At 36.2% G+C, this 19,469-nt stretch overlaps 1 protein-coding gene across 6 annotated transcripts in view; it reads left to right on the top strand.

Moving 5' to 3' along the window:
* CTNNA3 (catenin alpha 3) overlaps positions 1-19,469 on the top strand; it is a 1,903,490-nt gene that overhangs the window by 590,106 nt on the left and 1,293,915 nt on the right. The window contains exon 8 of one of the 6 annotated variants that reach the window (XM_055274452.2): positions 2,436-3,924. The exons of the other annotated variants lie outside the window; for them this stretch is intronic. Within the exon in view, the coding sequence (XP_055130427.1) occupies positions 2,436-2,519 (84 nt within the window). The 3' untranslated portion in view covers positions 2,520-3,924. Of the gene's footprint in view, positions 1-2,435; positions 3,925-19,469 lie in introns of those variants that run through there. 6 annotated transcript variants of the gene reach the window in all.

Raw genomic sequence — 19,469 nt, 5'->3', positions numbered from 1 at the left:
TATTGTAAATGTCTAAATTTAGGGCAAAAATATTTGTTTCAAAGTCCATTTTGTTTCACTTATATATACATATATATGAAATATATATCTCTTCATCTATGGAATGTCTATAACTATTGTTCCCCTCAAATCTTGGTAATATTTATAAAGTGAAGAGAAAAATCTTGAATATATTGTCAATTGTATATTGATTATGAAGATTCCTTAAATAATAGAGCTAAACAAAATGAAAGTTATAATAGGGATATTTTGTTCATCTGCAATTATAAATAGAAGAATTCAAGATTCATGTAGGTATGTTTTGAGAATGATTAGTTACAAACGTTATCACTTTTCAGGTATGAATTTAAGACATTTGAGACTGTTCAATGTAAGTACTTTATGTGAATAATTGAAATGCACTAAAATTATTTGGTTCATTTTGAGGACCCTTCAACACGTTTGATGTATCTTCATACTCTTAATATTTGATGACTTTGGTTCCTGACCAGAAATCTCACACCTGTCAATAAATCAAAGTTGTAAGGTAGATCTCTTTAATAAGAAAATTTTAGTAATGTTTTGTCCTGCTAGAATGCCTGAAGCTAGAATATCCCCATTTTCAGCATATAATATATTCTTAAAGATTTTTCAAGGTACTTCATCAGTCATAAAAATCTCAGAAGATAATATTGTATTGAAATGCCTTCTTTCATGATGTGTAAACTATTACAATTATTATTCTTATCTTTACAGATAAAATATAGTAAAGTTTTATATACATTTATTTTCCCTAGAAATTATAAAATTACAAGTTCAATTTATCTAAAATAGAAAGGTATTTTATTCTTTATAGATACAAATTCAGATATATACACATGTGCACACTTACCCACATACATAAGTAAGGTTGGCCACGTAATTTGTGGCGCCTAGTACAAAATGAAAATGTGAGGCTTCTTTTTCAAAAAGCAGGGGAAAGGAACTGTAGCTTTGTTACACAGTCTCTCGTGACCTATGAAAGTTTATTTTTATTTGCTATTTAATGTTAGATTTCTAGAGTATAGAGGTACTTATAAAGTGACTATATATAGAGGTACTTATAAAGTGACTGTATGTCTCGTGACATATAGGTCACGAGAGACTATGACCTGTGAAATGTTATTTTTATTTGCTATTTAATGTTAGATTTCTAGAGTATAGAGGTACTTGTAAAGTGACTGCAGACCCTCACAGGTGTCTGTGGCTCCACCAGATGACCCTGACCCACCCCAGGGTGTGCCAAGGCCCCCACAAGGAATTAAGGGCAGCAGTAATCACTGGGTGGGAGAACAAGTGGCTGAGGACCTATCCCAGGAAGTCACTCGGAGGCAGGACTGCGTATGAGCCAAGACATGTGCTTCATTGCCGCACTGGACTACACAGATTCAAAGGTAAAATTGTTAAAAATTTCAAGACTGTGGTAGCAGAGCATGAAAACCCAAGCCTGGGACCCCTGTCTAAAATTGGGATCCTGTGTGCAGTAGCAGGCCCCTGAAGCTGGCCCTGTATGTAATAACCACATATCACATCAAAATAGTGGTGATTTTATGGTTTACTTAAACTGAGCAAATTGGACTGAGCTAATGAATATTGTAATTAAGTAGCAGGAACCAACCTGGAAAACTGTGGAGTATGTTATCATATCTCATCCCCAGGTTTACTGTCACTCCAGGTTTCTATCACAAATAATGCTTCTTTATAGCTGTTGCATCAGTTTCAATGAAAGGGAATGCATTTTTCTGGAACTAGCTGAACTCAAACCTTGCTCAAAGACTTGGGATGGCTCTAATACTTAAGTACTCATCTTTCTATTTTGAGGAATACTGTGTCTCCTTTGGTGGACCCAGTTGTTTTTGAGATCAGTCAGTAGCTTTTGTAATTGAGCTGTGCTGATGGAGTAAATGCTTGATGATAAGCATAAAAACTGAAATTGATAATTCATCAAAACCTGTGAGTCTTTTAGATGAAGGGGACTTCAGAGATTGGCTTAAATTTTGCAAATCTGTTGTGTCCAGCCAGAGCAGTTCAGCAGTGAGAAATGAATGCAGCTTATGTTTGTCTCAGGCTCAGTCCACACAACCATATGACTCCTCTGAGTCTAAATAAATTCACTTCCTTAAACAGATCAGCAAGTCTTGATCATTTTTTAAAATGGAATCTCAACATTCAATAAGTTCAATGTCTTGTCACGTTAATAAGAAATTAGTAAGAAATGAGATGAGATGGGTCTATAACGGACAAAACAGACAACCACTTAACACTATTGATTATGTATGTTTGCCCTAATATATACTGTCCTGTTAAATTTATATGAGTGGATTCATATGTATATATGTTTGGTTAGTTTTCTATTGCTGCTGTAACAAATTACCACACACTTAGTGTCTTAAACCACACAAATTTCTATCTTTCAGCTCTGTAATCAAAAGTCTGACCTGGGCCTCACTGGAGTAAAAATCAAAGTGTTGGAGGAATGCGTTATTTTCTGGAGTCTCTAGGGAAGAGTCCATTATTTTTGCCTTTTCCAGTTTCTAGAGGTCACCCTCATCCCTTGGCTCATGGCCCTCTGCCTCCATCTTCTAAGCCAGCAATGTCATGTTTCTCTGACCCTGCTTCCAATCTCACATCTCTTTCTCTGACCACAACTTGGAAAGATTCTCTTCTTTTTAGGACTCATGTGATTAGTGGGAGCCACCCAGATTATCCAGGATAATCCTCCCATCTGAAGGCCCTTAACCTTAATTACATCTGCAAAATCCCTCTTGCCATGTCAGGTAACATATTCACAGGTTCTAGCAATTTGAATATGGACATCTCTGGGAGACTCACAACATTATATCAATACTAGTCTTCCCTAGTCTCTTCGGTGGAATCATTATCAATCCTTTCATTTCAAATCCATTACAGACAGCGTCCCTCACACACTTTAAGCTCTGTGCAGGCAGATCACATGTCTGTTTTTTTTAGTTTTATCCCAAGCCTCAGGCACAATGCATAGAATTTAGAAAAAGCTGAATTGTATTTTTGAATGAAAGAATGAATGAAATGATTGCATATTGTATATGCCATGTAATGGAGAAACAGCCTCTCTGACATTAACTGAAATGAGTTTCAAGCACCTACTACATTTATACAATGGACTGCCTGTTATAAAAGGTCTTATTTTGCAAAGCATTAAATCTCTTCTGGAAATCAATGTAAATATCCAGAAATAGATTCTTTTTTATCTTAATCTCTGCATTTGGATCCACATCCAGCCATATTCTAGAACAGGATTTTTATTCCTTAAAAATACACTCCAGGAAACATTTAGGATCAGAGAAAATATAGCTTTTATCTTTTAAAACTTAGGGATATATATTTCTAAGATATTTCTGCTTATTTTGTTGTATCTCTATGACTGGTTAGACCTAGTTCATCTTCTCTGATGTATAACATAATTAAGGAATTTTTTCATAAATGGGGCAGAGCAACGAGGCCCTGTGAAAAAGGAATGATCTTCAGGAAATCAATTATTTTTACATGGTGATCTTTCTGTAATTGGTGAAAATAGAATTGTAGGTAGGCAGCCATCATGTTTGAGTTCTAAGATAACACCAAGCATGGATATTTTTCTGGGAGTGGGTTGAAATCATATTGTTGTAGTTGGGTTGGATGTGTTAGGTGATGTATAATTATTAGTAAAGTTAATATTCAGGTGATACATGACTATAGGGGATTATTAGAATTGAGTGAGAGATAATGCTGCTAGAGTAAAGAAGTCAGGCCTAAGCTCCATGCAGGAACTAATTTGCATTTCTGGACCTCTCATCTACCCACTTTTTTCTTCTCTTGGTGTTTTGTGTGGAAGGACATTGTTGGTTCTCATTACATATTTGTTGAGCGAATAAAGAATCAAATGGACTGGCTCTCTTATTCAGAAACCTCCTTTATTGTGTGTCTTGAGTTTAATGCATTCCATGTCTTGGGAAATTCTGAAAATTCATATAAAGCCTACATGCAAAGAGATGTTATGGGATTTTTTCCTTTTGAATAGGACCTCCATCTCACTCCTGAAAATGCATTTTGGAAATAATTCCAGTCTTAATTAATTGATTTTTATTTCCTATGATGATACAGTAAAACAGTTGGGAGGAACTATATGCAATGGCTTTTTGAATACAAGAGACAGGTTAGAATTAAAATTCTAAAAATGTAAAGGCAGCTTTCAGCCTATGTTTTTCCTTCTTTCCCTCCCTCCCTCCCTCCTTTCTTCCCTTCCTCCTTTCCTTCCTTCCTTTTTTTTTTTTTTTTGGCATAGACTGCATATGAGAATTGTCATTATCAGCTCAAGTGTACTGTACTAGATGCTTTACATTTTTATATTCTTAACAGTTTTCATTATTCTGTAGTGGTAACTGATTTTTGAGTGGTTGATTTGGTTGGAGACAATGTTTTTCAGTTTACAGATATCTGGATAACTTAAAAGAAATAAACAGTATCCTATATAGGTCTGTGCAAGAGTGGATATGCTAAAAACAGAGATATCAACCAAGGTTAGATTGATTAGAGCATGAAGTCAAAGTCCAAGAAGATATAAAGGAATCATCACAGTGAAAAAGGCTGGATTCAGATATTGAAGCCGGAATATAGGAGCTGATAATTCAACAAGCTGGGAGTTGAGAGAAATAAAAAATAGTGGGGATCTGGTTAAGTTGGCAAAAATGTTTTTTTTTCTCTGATTTGTTTTCTGTGCCTAAATTAAGGACTAAATATTAGACAGGTATTTAAATATGTGAATTGTTTTGGAAATAACTTTATTGTTTCAGCTATTATTTTTCTTAGCTGCTCCGGGTTCCTAGTCTTATTCCTCTACTAAATGTTCCTTAATTCCATGGATGACTGTTAAATAATGATTACAAGTCCTTCTTGACAAGTTAAGTTTGGTGTCATGTAAATCTGGCATAGAATGTCCACTTTGGGGTTTAAGAGGAGCTTGTGCAGTGCTCACTGGGGAAAAGGAGGCATCTGGGTTCCTCTGTTGAGGAAAGAGACTATTCTCATATATCTCTTCTTTGTGCTCTAATGTACTAATCTCTCTTAATAATCAAAATTATTTGTGAGAATCCTACAGAAATGCAAGCTATGTGACTACGGAACTAGTAAGAAAAGCTGAAATAATAAGAAGTAGGCAGCCATTTTTATCTTTTTTAATAAAAGGGAAACAAATCAGATAGAGCCAGAGCACAGGAGGAGAATGAAATAATTTTTGTAAAATAAAAATAAAGTAATGGAGAATATTCCAAAGTGTCAAGACTTATGTCTTGCAGAGAGCAATCAATACAGAGTTGAAATGCAGAGAGCAATACAGAGGTGAAAGTCCCTAAAGGTTACATCCTCTTGGCCAGAGAGCCTAAAGCCTGAGAGCCCTTTGTCATTTGCCTTCTAGCAGAGGCAGTCATGATTTCTAATATCTGTGGGGTAAGTCAGTCATTCACTTTGTGGATTGTTCCAACTGATCCTTTCCCAAGAAGTGAGTTCCTTTACTCCCTAGTGTTTAGGCATTCCTCATATATTAGAAGTTCCTGCTATGGTTTTTTAACATTAAACTTTATTCAGAGTTGTTTGTTCCATAAAAATAAAACTAGATCAAATGGTAGAAATGACAGAGATATAGTAAGAATCAAGAATCCTGGCATGAAGTATTAGTTCTAACTTGGATGAAATATAAGGGTCCTGAGCCTAGCATAGTTCCTAGGTGGGAGCTGACAGTAGAGTGAAGAGTGATTGTTGTCTTAAATCATGTACACTAGAACAGACTCGAAAGTAAATTTGAGTACAAAAAAGTTTTATTGGGACAGTCTTTCAGAAAATAAACACATAAGGAGGTGAGAAAGGCAGATTGGCAGAGAAGCCAACTTACAATGGAAATCTTAGCTGTCCTATGGGGAGTGTTGGAGCTGGGATGGCCTTTCAGAATTGTTTCATATTGAAATGGGGGAATGGACCTTTAGAATTCCTGCAACTGTCAATCATGATGGCACATCTTCCTAGGAGCTGTGTAACTTTGGATGAGGCAGGTTCCTGCAATTGAGGACTGTTCCCAGTGAGGAAAAGAGATGTGAGCCATCACAGCTGGTATTTTCAGCTGAAAAGGGAATCCCTTATAAAGGAAATCTGGGTGAAGCACCACATTATTCACTACAACAGTTAATAGCAAAAATAAAAAGATTATTTTTATAGCCCTTGAGCAATATTATCCTGTGTTAGCAACTATAGTCAGAGTATTTGGCTTCACAGAGAATTTAATTTACTATTGGTAATGTTTAGAAAATTATTAGGAGAAACATGTAATTTGTTGTCCAAACCAGGATACTTTTTTTTTTTTTCAGATGGGGTCTGGCTGTGTCACCCAGGCTGGAGTGCAGTGACGTAATCTTGGCTCACTGCAACCTCCGCCTCCCGGGTTCAAGTGGTTCTCCTGCCTTAGCCTTTTGAGTAGCTAGCTGGGACTACAGGTGTGCACCACCACAGCTGGCTAATTTTTGTATTTTTTAGTAGAGACAGGGTTTCACCACATTGGCCAAGCTAGTCTTGGACTCCTGACCTCAGACGATCTGCCTGCCTTGGCCTCCCAAAGTGCTGGGATTACAGGCGTGAGCCACCGCACCCGGCCAAAACTGGGTTACTTCTGAGAGACAAAGATTCATAAAATGGTCGACAGACCTTAATTGATCTACAAAAGGCATCTCAAGCAAACTGAGAATTATGGCCACCTAGAAACTATATGACTATATGACTATAGTGTGTATGTTTATGTGTGTATATATATGTATGTATTATACATATGTATGTATATAATAAATACAAGAATACATATGATGGATTTTGAGAGAGATTTAACACATTTTACTGACAGATTCTGTATGGGCAATAACAGATAGCTAAACTGTAAAATTTAAATTAAAATGCTATTGGTGTTACTGCAATTTCTAGTTACATAATTCTTCTATAAACATTGTGCTGAGAAGCGGTGGTTTCAAAGTATGAACAATTGCAGTCTTAGTTGTCAAGGAGAATCAGACAAACAAGTACATGAAATGGAACATGATAAAAACTGTAATACTGGTGAATGTAAGTACAATAAGAGCACCAAGTAGTAAGTGGTTAACTCCCCTGGGGTGGATCAGGCTTCAGAGGAGAGAAAGCTCTTAAGCTGGCTTTTGAAGGAGAAGTAGGTACTTATTAGACGGTTGAGGGAGTTGGGAATTCCAGAAAGGGGTAAGAGCCTGTACAAAGGCACAGTGCAGGAATCACATAGGTTGTTTGCTGTGGGAAGTATATGAAGTTCAGTTTGGAGGAAACGTAGAGGGAAGAAAGAAAGGAAGGATATGAGACTAAGTACTGGCTATTAGTTTGCAAATGTGTTTCTTTTAAATATTTATTTGATAAACTCCCAATTTTTTTCCTTCTAAAACAAGCTGAATTTTAATTTTTGCCTATTTTTCTTCAATGTTAATCAGTTATGAGTTCCTCATATCATCTTGGCTGCCTTATATTCATAAATCAATTTCCATTGAAATATATTAATTAATTAATTAATTTTTATTTTTATTTTTTGGCAGGGTCTTGCTCTCTTACCCAGGCTGCTAGAGGGCAGTGATGTGATCACAGGTCACTGCAGCTTTGACCTTCCAGGCTCAAGTCATCCTCCCACTACAGCCTCCTGAGTAGCTGGGACTACAGGTGTGCACTACCAGGCCTGGTCAATTTTTTTTTTTTTTTTTTTTGAGACTGAGTTTAACTGTTGTTGCCCAGGCTGGAGTGCAATGGTGTGATCTTGGCTCATCGCAACCTCCACCTCCCAGGTTGAAGCAATTCTCCTGCCTCAGCCTCCTGAGTAGCTGGGATTACAGGCATACGCCACCACACTCGGCTAATTTTGTATTTTTAGTAGAGACAGGGTTTCTCCATGTTGGTCAGGGTGGTCTCGAACTCCCAACCTCAGGTGATCCACCTGTCTCAGCCTCCCAAAGTGCTGGGATTATAGGCGTGAGCCACTGCGCCTGGCCTAGAAATACCAAAATATTTACTTTGAATATGCTTATATGTCTCACATAAGATTTAGCATGAAGCAATTAAAATGCCTGAAAACCATTTAATGGTACAAAAACCATGACCTTTTGTGGTACTATATACTGGAAAATATGATTTAGTTTATTTTATTAGCCAGCACTATCTTATGGAAATATGCAAAGTACAATAATATGTGAGCCAAATAGATAATTTTAAATTTTCTAGTAGCTACATACATTAAAAGGAACAGGTGAAATTAATTTTAGTTAAGTCAGTGTATCATCATTTCAACATGCAATCAATATAAACATCATAATGAGATATCTTACATTCTGTTTTAGTTATAAGTCCTTGAAATTTGATGTGTATTTTACATTTATAGTATAGCTGGGCTAACCATATTTCATGTTCAATAGCGACATGTGCCAGTGGCTGCCATGGTAGACAGCATAGCACTATGAAGAATTGCCTTCTCCATCATAGTGTTTGTGGTTTTTTTAACCTTTTTTTAGATTCAGGGGTACATGTGAAGGTTTATTACATAGGTAAACTTGTGTCATGGGTGTTTGTTGTACAGATTATTTAATCACCCAAGTATTAAGCCTGGTACCCAGTAGTTATCTTTTCTGCTCATCTCCCTTTTCCCACCCTCCACCCTCAAGAAGATCCCAGTGTTTATTGTTTTCTTCTTTGTGTTTATAAGTTCCTGTCATTTAGCTCCCACTTATAAGTGAGAATAAGTGGTATTTGGTTTTCTGTTTCTGTGTTAGTTTATTAAGGATAATAGCCTCCAGCTCCATCCATGTTCCCACAAAAGACGCGATCTCATTATTTTTTATAGCTGCGTAGTATTCCATGGTGAATATGTGCCTTGTTTTCTTCATCAAATCTGCCATTGATGGGCATTTAGGTTGATTCCATGTTTTTGCTATTGTGAAAAGTGCTGCAATGAACATTCGTTTGCATGTGTCTTTATGATAGAATGATTTATATTCCTTTGGGTATGTACCCAGTAATGGGATTGCTGGGTCAAATGGCAGTTCTGCTTTCAGTTCTTTGAGAAATTACCATACTGCTTTCCACAATGGCTGAATTAACTTACATTCCTACCAACAGTATATAAGTGCTTCCTTTTCTCTGCAACCTTGCCAGCATCTGTTATTTTTTGACTTTTTAGTAATAGCCCTTTTGACTGGTGTGAGATGGTATCTCATTGTGGTTTTGATTTGTGTTTCTCTAATGATCAGTGATATTGAGTTTTCTTTATATGCTAGTTGGCCACATGTATGTCTTCTTTTGAAAAGTGTGTTCATATCCTTTACCTGCTTTTTAATAGGGTTGTTTTTCTTTTGTCAATTTAAGTCTCTTGTAGATGCTTATAAGTTTCTTATATCAGACCTTTGTCAGATGCATAGTTTGCAAATATTTTCTCCCATCTATAGGTTGTCTGTTTACTCTGTTGATAGTTTCCTTTGCTGTGTGGAAGCTCTTAAGTTTAATCAAATTTTGCTTTTGTTACGATTGCTTTTGGTGTCTTTGTCCTGACATCTTTGCCCATTCCTATGTCCAGGATGGTATTTCCTAGGTTTTCTTTCAGTGTTTTTATAGTTTTGGATTTTACATTTAAGTCTTTAATTCATCTTGACTTGATTTTTGTATATGGTGTAAGGAAGGGGTCCAGAGTCAATCATCTGCACATGGCTAGCCAATTATCCCAGCAACATTTATTGAATAGGGAGTCTTTTCCCAATTGTTATTTTTTGTCAGCTTTGTCAAAAGATCAGATGGTCATAGATGTGTGGCCTTATTTCTGGGCCTGTCTTCTGTTCCATTAGTCTACGTGTCTTTTTTTGTACCATGCTGTTTTGGTAACTGTGTTCTGTAGTATAGTTTGAAGTTGGGTAATGTGATGCCTCCAGCTTTGTTGTTTTTGCTTAGGATTGCCTTGGCTATTCAGGCTCAATTTGGTTCTAAATGAATTTTAAAATCGTTTTCTCTAGTTCAGTAAAGAATGTCATTGGTAGTTTGATAGGATAGCATTGAATCCATAAATTGCTTTGGGCAGTATGGCCATTTTAATGATATTGATTCTTCCCGTCTATGAACATGGGATATTCTTCCATTTGTTTGTGTCTTCACTGATTTCTTTGAGCAGCATTTTGTAATCCTTGTTATAGAGATCTTTCACCTTTCTGGTAAGCTGTGTTCATAAGTATTTTAGTCTTTTTGTGGCAATTGTGAATCAGATTGCCTTTATGATTTTTCTCTCAGTTTGGCTGTTATTGGTGTATAGGAATGCTAGTGATTTTTGTAAGTCAATTTTGTTTACTAAAATTTTGCTTAAGTTGTTTATCAGCTGAAGGAGCTATTGAGCTAAGACTATGGGTATGGGGTTTTCTACATATAGAATCATGTCATCTGCTAAGAGAGATCGTTTGACTTCCTCTCTTCCTATTTGGATGCCCTTTATTTCTTTCTCTTGCCTGATTGGTTTGGCTTAGACTTCTAATACGATGTTGAATAGAAGTGGCAAGAGAGCATTCTTGTCTTGTGCCAGTTTTCAAGGGGGAATTCTTGCAGCTTTAGCCCTTTCAGTATAATGTTGGCTGTGTGTTTGTCATAGATGGCTCTTATTATTTTGATGTATGTTCCCTCAATGCTTAGTTTATTGGAAGTTTTTAACATGAATGGTTGTTGAATTTTATCAAAAGCCTTTTCTGTGGCTATTGAGATAATAGTGTTTTTTGTCTTTAGTTCTTTTTATGTGATGAGTCATATTTATTGCTTTGTGTATGTTGAACCAACCTTGCATTCTGGGGATGAAGTCTACTTGATCATAGTGGATTATCTTTTTGATGTGCTGCTGGATTTAGTTTGCCAGTGTTTTGTTGAGAGCTTTTGTCTTGATATTTATCAAGGATATAACTCTGAAGTTTTCTTTTTTTGTTGTGTGTCTGCTAGATTTTGGTATCCAGGTGATGCTGGCCTTGTAGAATGAGTTGGGGAAAAGTTCCTCCTCCTGAATTTTAAGGAATAGTCTCTGTAGGAATGGTACCAGCTCTTCTTTGTACATCTGGTATTAATAGAATTTGGCTATTTCATGATGTTTTTAATGTCGGATAACCTTTTTTTATTTTGAGATAGAGTCTCACTCTGTTGCCTAGGCTGGAGTGCAGTGATGCCATCTCGGCTCACTGAAACCCCTGGCCCCCAGTTCAAGCAATTCTCCTGCCTCAGCCTCCTGAGTAGCTGGGATTGCAGGTGTGAGCCAGCATGCCCAGCTAATTTTTTTGTATTTTTTAAGTAGAGATGGGGTTTCACCATGTTGGCCAGGGTGGTCTGGAACTCCTGACCTCAGGTGATTTACCTGCCTTGGCCTTCCAAACTGTTGGGATTATAGGCATGAGCCACTACACTCAGCCAATAACCTCTATATTTTTATAACTTTAAAAATGCTTCTGTTGGGGTAATAAAGAAAGGAGAGAGAATACTTAGGTCAGGGATACGTAGAGCTACCTCATCATGCTGTCATTCCGAGGGTTATCCAGTAAAATAAGCAAGTGGCATTTTATACTTGTATATCAGAAAGGAATGAAATTTTCTATATGTCATAGATTATATTCTCTAATGGTAGCTACAACAATATTTCACATTTTGAAAATTCTCCTTTGACATGACTTTGCTTTTCCTCCATCATAAAGATAGAGTTTAATACACTTCTTCTTGAATCTTGGCTGGACTTAATAACTTGGTTGACCAACTAAATATGGCAGAAGTAACATTCTAGGACTTCTGAGGCTAGATCATAAAAAGCCTTTTAGCTTTCACCTGATTGTTTTGGAGTGCTCAACTTTGAGACATTTCCCCTCAGAATGCAATTTCTAGGCTGTATGAAGCCCAGCCTACAGAGAGAGATCACAAATAGGTAGGCACTCTGGTTGATAGAGCTGCATTCCTAGCCAAAAGCCCGCGTTAACTGCCAGCACTGTAAATATGGTATCTTGTATGTCCAGCCTATTCAAAATTGTATACGGTTCCCACTGCAGCCAAATTTTGACTGCAGCTGCACCAAGACCTGATGTGTCATATCTCAGCTGAGCCCAGTCAAACCTCAGAACCATAAGAAAGAATAAAAAGTTCTTGCCTTTTTTTTTTTTTTTTTTTGAGATTGAGTCTCACTCTGTCACCCAGGCTGGAGTGCAATGGCACCATCTTGGCTCACTGCAACCCCTCCCTCCTGGGTTCAAGTGATTCTCCTTCCTCAGCCTCCTGAGTAGCTGGGACTACAGGCATGTGCCACCACGCCTGGCTAATTTTTGTATTTTTAGTAGAGACAGGGTTTCGCCATGTTGGCCAGGCTGGTCTTGAACTCCTGACCTCAGATGATCCACCTGCCTTGGCCTCCCAGAGTTCTGGGATTACAGGCATGAGCCACCGTGGCTGGCTAGAAGTTGTTGCTTTTTAAACACTAGGTTTTGCAATGGCTTCTTACACAATAATAGATAATCATAATACTATACAATATTTTAGGCAAAGACTTTACTTTGAGAAGAACATAAAGGATCTGAATCACCCTAACAACAAACGTAGGGAATAGCCTAGAAGGTACAGAGGATGAGTTAGACTGTCTCCCTAGCCATAGTGGTCAAGAGTTGTTAGTTACAGCTGTATTAGAAAGAATCCAAAACTGATATTAGTAAGTAGAAAGATGTAGAGAAAATTATTAATGGATTCTATTACAAAGAATAGATTTAGTTAATCCCTGCAAATCTTTCATGTTCTTTAAGTCTTGGGTTAAAAATTAAACCAGTGTATATAAATTAAACCCTTATAACAGAGATCTGAAGTGGGTGAACCTTATCTAATTATAAGGGTAAAGATTCTAGTGTCCAGTGTGAAAAAAACCCAAGAAACCTAGGTAAGTTACACTCTTGCAGAATTCCATTTTAATGAGTTTAGTTGTGTCTGAATGCATTTATGCTATAATGATATTGGCAATTGCATTTAAGAATGACTTTGAAACTTTTTCAGGTGACCCACAATTGATATTTCTAAAATGTGCATTATGATCACCTGCCCTCTTTAGCAGTATTAAATTAGAATCATTGAATACCTAGTGATTATATAATTTATGCTGTGGAATAGTCACAGGCAAATGTTTATTTAGCCTCTTGCAGTTTCTAAGTCTCCCTTCCTCCTTGGCAATTTTAAGTGTAGTACTGGGGGCTCGGAAGAAAAGGAATATGCAAAGGAAATACAAAGTTGGCAAGACGGTTAGTATGGCAGTTGGCTTACAACTGGGAAGAGAAAAATAATTTTTGTTTGGTTCATAGCAGAGATATGATAATCACTATTTGTGATAATTATGTTGTCTTTTGTAGAAACAAGCTCTTTCTAATTTGACAACTCCTTTAGAAGTATTGACTGTTCATTTTATTTAGTTTCTGACTTTTATATTAAACTTAACACTTGTAAAAATAAAACTGACTGAATCTACTTGATAACTGCTTTTAATTTTAATTCAGCTGTTTATGCTGTATGGGAAAGCCTATCCACCTCTCATTTTCGTCCCAGGAATACCGCTCAAAGACTAGAAACTAAATCTAAAAAAAAAAACTTAATTTTGAAATAATTATAGATTCAAAGGAAGTAGCAAAGATAGCACAGAGAGGTTCTTTGTACCCTTTGCCCAGTTTCTTATATAGGTTGCGTCATATGTAACTATATAGCAAGATATCAAAACAAGGATATTGACGTATCGACATAAATTATGTATATAGTTTTATCACATACATGGGTTTGTGTAATCACCAACACAAAAACGATACAGAAATATTCCATCACTACAAATATCTCCCTTGTGCTACCACTTTCAAATTACACCTGCCCCTCCCTACCCCTCCCACCTGCCCCTGCCCCATGCCTAACCCCCGGCAAATGCAAATCTTTTCTCCATTTCTATAATTTTGTTATTATACAGTGTTTTATAAATGGAATTACACAGTGTAGGACCTTCTGAGATTGGCTTTTTTAAAACTCAGCATAATGCCTTAGAGATCCATCCAAGTTGGATATATTGATAGTTTATTCTTTTTTATTGCTAATTAGTATTCCATGGTAGGATATACCATTGCTTATACATTTGACTATGGTAGGACATTCTGTTTTTTCCAGTTTGGGGCTATTACAAATAATGCTTCTATGAACAATTGGGTACAGATTTTTGTGTGGTCATAAATTTTAATTTCTCTAAGAGAAACACCCACAAGTGTGATTGCTAGTTTATGGTATGTGATGCATAGTTTTTAGGAAACTGCCAAACTATTTTCCAGAGCAATTTTACATTCCCACCGGCAATTTGTCTAGTTATTCAACACTCTGACCAACATTTGATATTTTCACTATCTTTTTTAGATGTTCTAATCAGTGTGTAGTGATATTATGATTTTCATTCTAATAGCCAGTGATGTCAAACATCTTTTCATGTGTTTATTTGCTGTCTGAACATACTCTTCAGTGAAATGACTCATCATGTTTTTTGACTATTTTCTAATAGAATTTTTTGTATAGTAGTTTACTGTTAATTATTAAGAGTTGTAAAGACACAACATACCAGAATCTCTGGGACACATTCAAAGCAGTGTGTAGAGGGAAATTTATAGCACTAAATGCCCACAAGAGAAAGCAGGAAAGATCCAAAATTGACACCCTAACATCACAATTAAAAGAACTAGAAAAGCAAGAGCAAACACATTCAAAAGCTAGCAGAAGGCTAGAAATAACTAAAATCAGAGCAGAACTGAAGGAAATAGAGACACAAAAAACCCTTCAAAAAATTAATGAATCCAGGAGCTGGTTTTTTGAAAAGATCAACAAAATTGATAGACTGCTAGCAAGACTAATAAAGAAGAAAAGAGAGAAGAATCAAATAGATGCAATAAAAAATGAAAAAGGGGATAACACCACCGATCCCACAAAAATACAATCTACCATCAGAGAATACTACAAACACCTCTATGCAAATAAACTAGAAAATCTAGAAGAAATGGATAAATTTCTCGACAAATACACCCTCCCAAGACTAAACCAGGAAGAAGTTGAATCTCTGAATAGACCAATAACAGGTTCTGAAATTGTGGCAATAATCAATAGCTTACCAACCAAAAAGAGTCCAGGACCAGATGGATTCACAGCCGAATTCTACCAGAGGTACAAGGAGGAACTGGTACCATTCCTTCCGAAACTATTCCAATCAACAGAAAAAGAGGGAATCCTCCCTAACACATTTTATGAAGCTAGCATCGTCCTGATACCAAAGCCTGACAGAGACATAACCAAAAAAGAGAATTTCAGACCAATATCCTTGATGAACATTGATGCAAAAATCCTCAATAAAATACTGGCAAACCGAATCCAGCAGCACATCAAAAATCTTATCCACCATGATCAACTGGGCTTCATCCCTGGGATGCAAGGCTGGTTCAACATAAGCAAATCAATAAATGTAATCCAGCATATAAACAGAACCAAAGACAAAAACCACATAATTATCTCAATAGATGCAGAAAAGGCCTTTGGCAAAATTCAACAACGCTTCATGCTAAAAACTCTCAATAAATTAGGTATTGATGGGACATATCTCAAAATAATAAGAGCTATCTATGACAAACCCACAGCCAATATCATACTGAATGGGCAAAAACTGGAAGCATTCCCTTTGAAAACTGGCACAAGACAGGGATGCCCTCTCTCACCACTCCTATTCAACATAGTGCTGGAAGTTCTGGCCGGAGTAATCAGGCAGGAGAAGGAAATAAAGGGTATTCAATTAGGAAAAGAGGAAGTCAAATTGTCCCTGTTTGCAGATGACATGATTGTATATCTAGAAAACCCCATTGTCTCAGTCCAAAATCTCCTTAAGCTGATTAGCAACTTCAGCAAAGTCTCAGGATACAAAATCAATGTACAAAAATCACAAGCATTCTTGTACACCAATCACAGACAAACAGAGAGCCAAATCATGAGTGAACTCCCATTCACAATTGCTTCAAAGAGAATAAAATACCTAGGAATCCAACTTACAAGGGATGTGAAGGACCTCTTCAAGGAGAACTACAAACCACTGCTCAATGAAATAAAAGAGGATACAAACAAATGGAAGAACATTCCATGCTCATGGGTTGGAAGAATCAATATCATGAAAATGGCCATACTGCCCAAAGTAATTTATAGATTCAATGCCATCCCCATCAAGCTACCAATGACTTTCTTCACAGAATTGGAAAAAACTACTTTAAAGTTCATATGGAACCAAAAAAGAGCCCTCATCGCCAAGTCAATCCTAAGCCAAAAGAACAAAGCTGGAGGCATCACGCTACCTGACTTCAAACTATACTACAAGGCTAGAGTAACCAAAACAGCATGGTACTGGTACCACAACAGAGACATAGATCAATGGAACAGAACAGAGCCCTCAGAAATGATGCTGCATATCTACAACTATCTGATCTTTGACAAACCTGACAAAAACAAGAAATGGGGAAAGGATTCCCTATTTAATAAATGGTGCTGGGAAAACTGGCTAGTCATATGTAGAAAGCTGAAACTGGATCACTTCCTTACACCTTATGCAAAAATTAATTCAAGATGGATTAAAGACTTAAATGTTAGACCTAAAACCATTAAAATCCTACAAGAAAACCTAGGCAATACCATTCAGGACATAGGCGTGGGCAAGGACTTCATGTCTAAAACACCAAAAGCAATGGCAACAAAAGCCAAAATTGACAAATGGGATCTAATTAAACTAAAGAGCTTCTGCACAGCAAAAGAAACTACCATCAGAGTGAACAGGCAACCTACAGAATGGGAGAAAATTTTTGCAACCTACTCATCTGACAAAGGGCTAATATCCAGAATCTACAATGAACTCCAACAAATTTACAAGAAAAAAAACAAACAACCCGATCAAAAAGTGGGCAAAGGACATGAACAGACACTTCTCAAAAGAAGACATTTATGCAGCCAAAAAACACATGAAAAAATGCTCCTCATCACTGGCCATCAGAGAAATGCAAATCAAAACCACAGTGAGATACCATCTCACACCAGTTAGAATGGCCATCATTAAAAAATCAGGAAACAACAGGTGCTGGAGAGGATGTGGAGAAATAGGAACACTTTTACACTGTTGGTGGGACTGTAAACTAGTTCAACCATTGTGGAAGTCAGTGTGGCGATTCCTCAGGGATCTCGAACTAGAAATACCATTTGACCCAGCCATCCCATTACTGGGTACATACCCAAAGGACTATAAATCATGTTGCTATAAAGACACATGCACACGTATGTTTATTGCAGCACTATTCACAATAGCAAAGACTTGGAACCAAGCCAAATGTCCAACAATGATAGACTGGATTAAGAAAATGTGGCACATATACATCATGGAATACTATGCAGCCATAAAAAATGATGAGTTCATGTCCTTTGTAGGGATATAGATGAAACTGGAAACCATCATTCTCAGTAAACTATCGCAAGGACAAAAAACCAAACACCGCATGTTCTCACTCATAGGTGGGAATTGAACAATGAGAACTCATGGACACAGGAAGGGGAGCATCACACTCAGGGGACTGTTGTGGGTTGGGGGGTGCGGGGTGGGACAGCATTAGGAAATATACCTAATGCTAAATGATGAGTTAATGGGTGCAGCAAAACAGCATGGCACATGGATACATATGTAACAAACCTGCACACTGTGCACATGTGCCCTAAAACCTAAAGTATAATAATAATTAAAAAAAGAGTTGTTTATATGTTCTAAATATGAGACATTTTCAGATATTAGTTTTGTAAATATTTTCTTGCTTTTTGTAGCTAATGAAGTAAGCTTTTTCTATTTTTTCTTTTATGTGTCATGCTTTTTGTGTCTAAGAATGGTTCACCAAGTTCTAGGTCCAACATTTCTTTTCTGCTTTTTTGTAAAAGTTTTACATTTTGCATTCGATTTTGTATTTATGATCCATTCTGAGTTAACTTTTTATGAAGTGTGAGACTTTTCTCAAAGTTCCTACTTTTTTCCTATTGATATCCAGTTGCTCTAGCACTATTTGTTCCTCCCTTGGATTACTTCTGCATATTTGTGAAAAATCAATTTGCTGTACTTGTGTATGGCTATTTCCAGTTTCATGATTCTATTTTATTGAGCTGTTTGTTTATTCCTTGGCCAATATCACAAAGCATTGACTACTGTAGCTATATAATAAGTCTTGAAATCATTAGAGTTATTCCTATTAATCTCCTATTTCAAAGTTGTTTTTAGCTATCCTAGCTACTTTTTCATTCCATGTGTATTTTAAAATAATTTTTAATGTCTAAAATTTTTTTTCTTAGATTTTATAAGAATTATAAAAACCTGTATATCAATTTAGGAGAATTGACATATTTACTGTGTTGAGTCTTCCAGTTCATGAACACAGGATGTCTCTCCATTCAATTAGATCTTTGATTTCTCTCATCAGCATTTTGCAGTTTTCAGTATAGAAATCGTATACATGTTTTGTTAGACTTATACCTAATTGTTTCATTTTTTCAGGTATTATAAATGTTATATTTTAATTTTAATTTTCACCTGTTATTGCTAGTATATACAAGTAATATCAATTATTGTATGTTTATATCTTAGTAGTTCAGGAATTGTTATTATTGTTGTTTTGGTGGATTCCTTGGGATTTTCTACATAGAAAATTATGTCGTGTATACGTAGTAGGAATAGTTTTATTTCTTCCTTTTAAATCTGTATGCCTTTTATTTAATTTTCATACCTTACTGCACCAGTTAGAACTTCCAGAAATATGGTGCATAAGTGTGGTGAGAGCTGATATCCTCACTTTGTTGCCAGTTTTAAGGGGAAAGCATTCAGTCTTTTGCCATTGAATACAATGTTAGCTTTAGATCTCTTTTTGATAGATTTTTAAAAATCAAGATATAGAAGTTCTTCTCTGTTTCTAGATTTTGGAGAGTTTGTGTGATAAATGGGTGTTGAATTTTGTCAGATAAATGCCTTTTCTGCATCAATTTACATAATCATATGATTTTTCTTGTTTAATTTGTTAATATGGTAGATTACATTGATTTTCAAATATCAAACTAGCCTTGCATCCCTGGAATAAATCTTACTTGGTCATGGTATACAATTCATTTTACATATGGATGAATTCTATTTGTTAATATTTTATCAGAAATATTTTCATCTCTATTAATGAAGAGTATTAATATGCATTTTTCTTATATTATTGTTGTTTTTGGTATCATGGTAGTAATAAAATGGATTGGAAAGTGCTCCCTCTTTTTCTATCTTCTGGAAAGGTTGTGTAGAACAGGTGTTA

Source organism: Symphalangus syndactylus, chromosome 4 (assembly GCF_028878055.3).
Source record: "Symphalangus syndactylus isolate Jambi chromosome 4, NHGRI_mSymSyn1-v2.1_pri, whole genome shotgun sequence".
In the NCBI taxonomy this organism is placed as follows: domain Eukaryota; kingdom Metazoa; phylum Chordata; class Mammalia; order Primates; family Hylobatidae; genus Symphalangus; species Symphalangus syndactylus.
The sequence above is the reverse complement of the archived record's forward strand: the minus strand, read 5'-3'. Positions and strand labels throughout refer to the sequence as shown.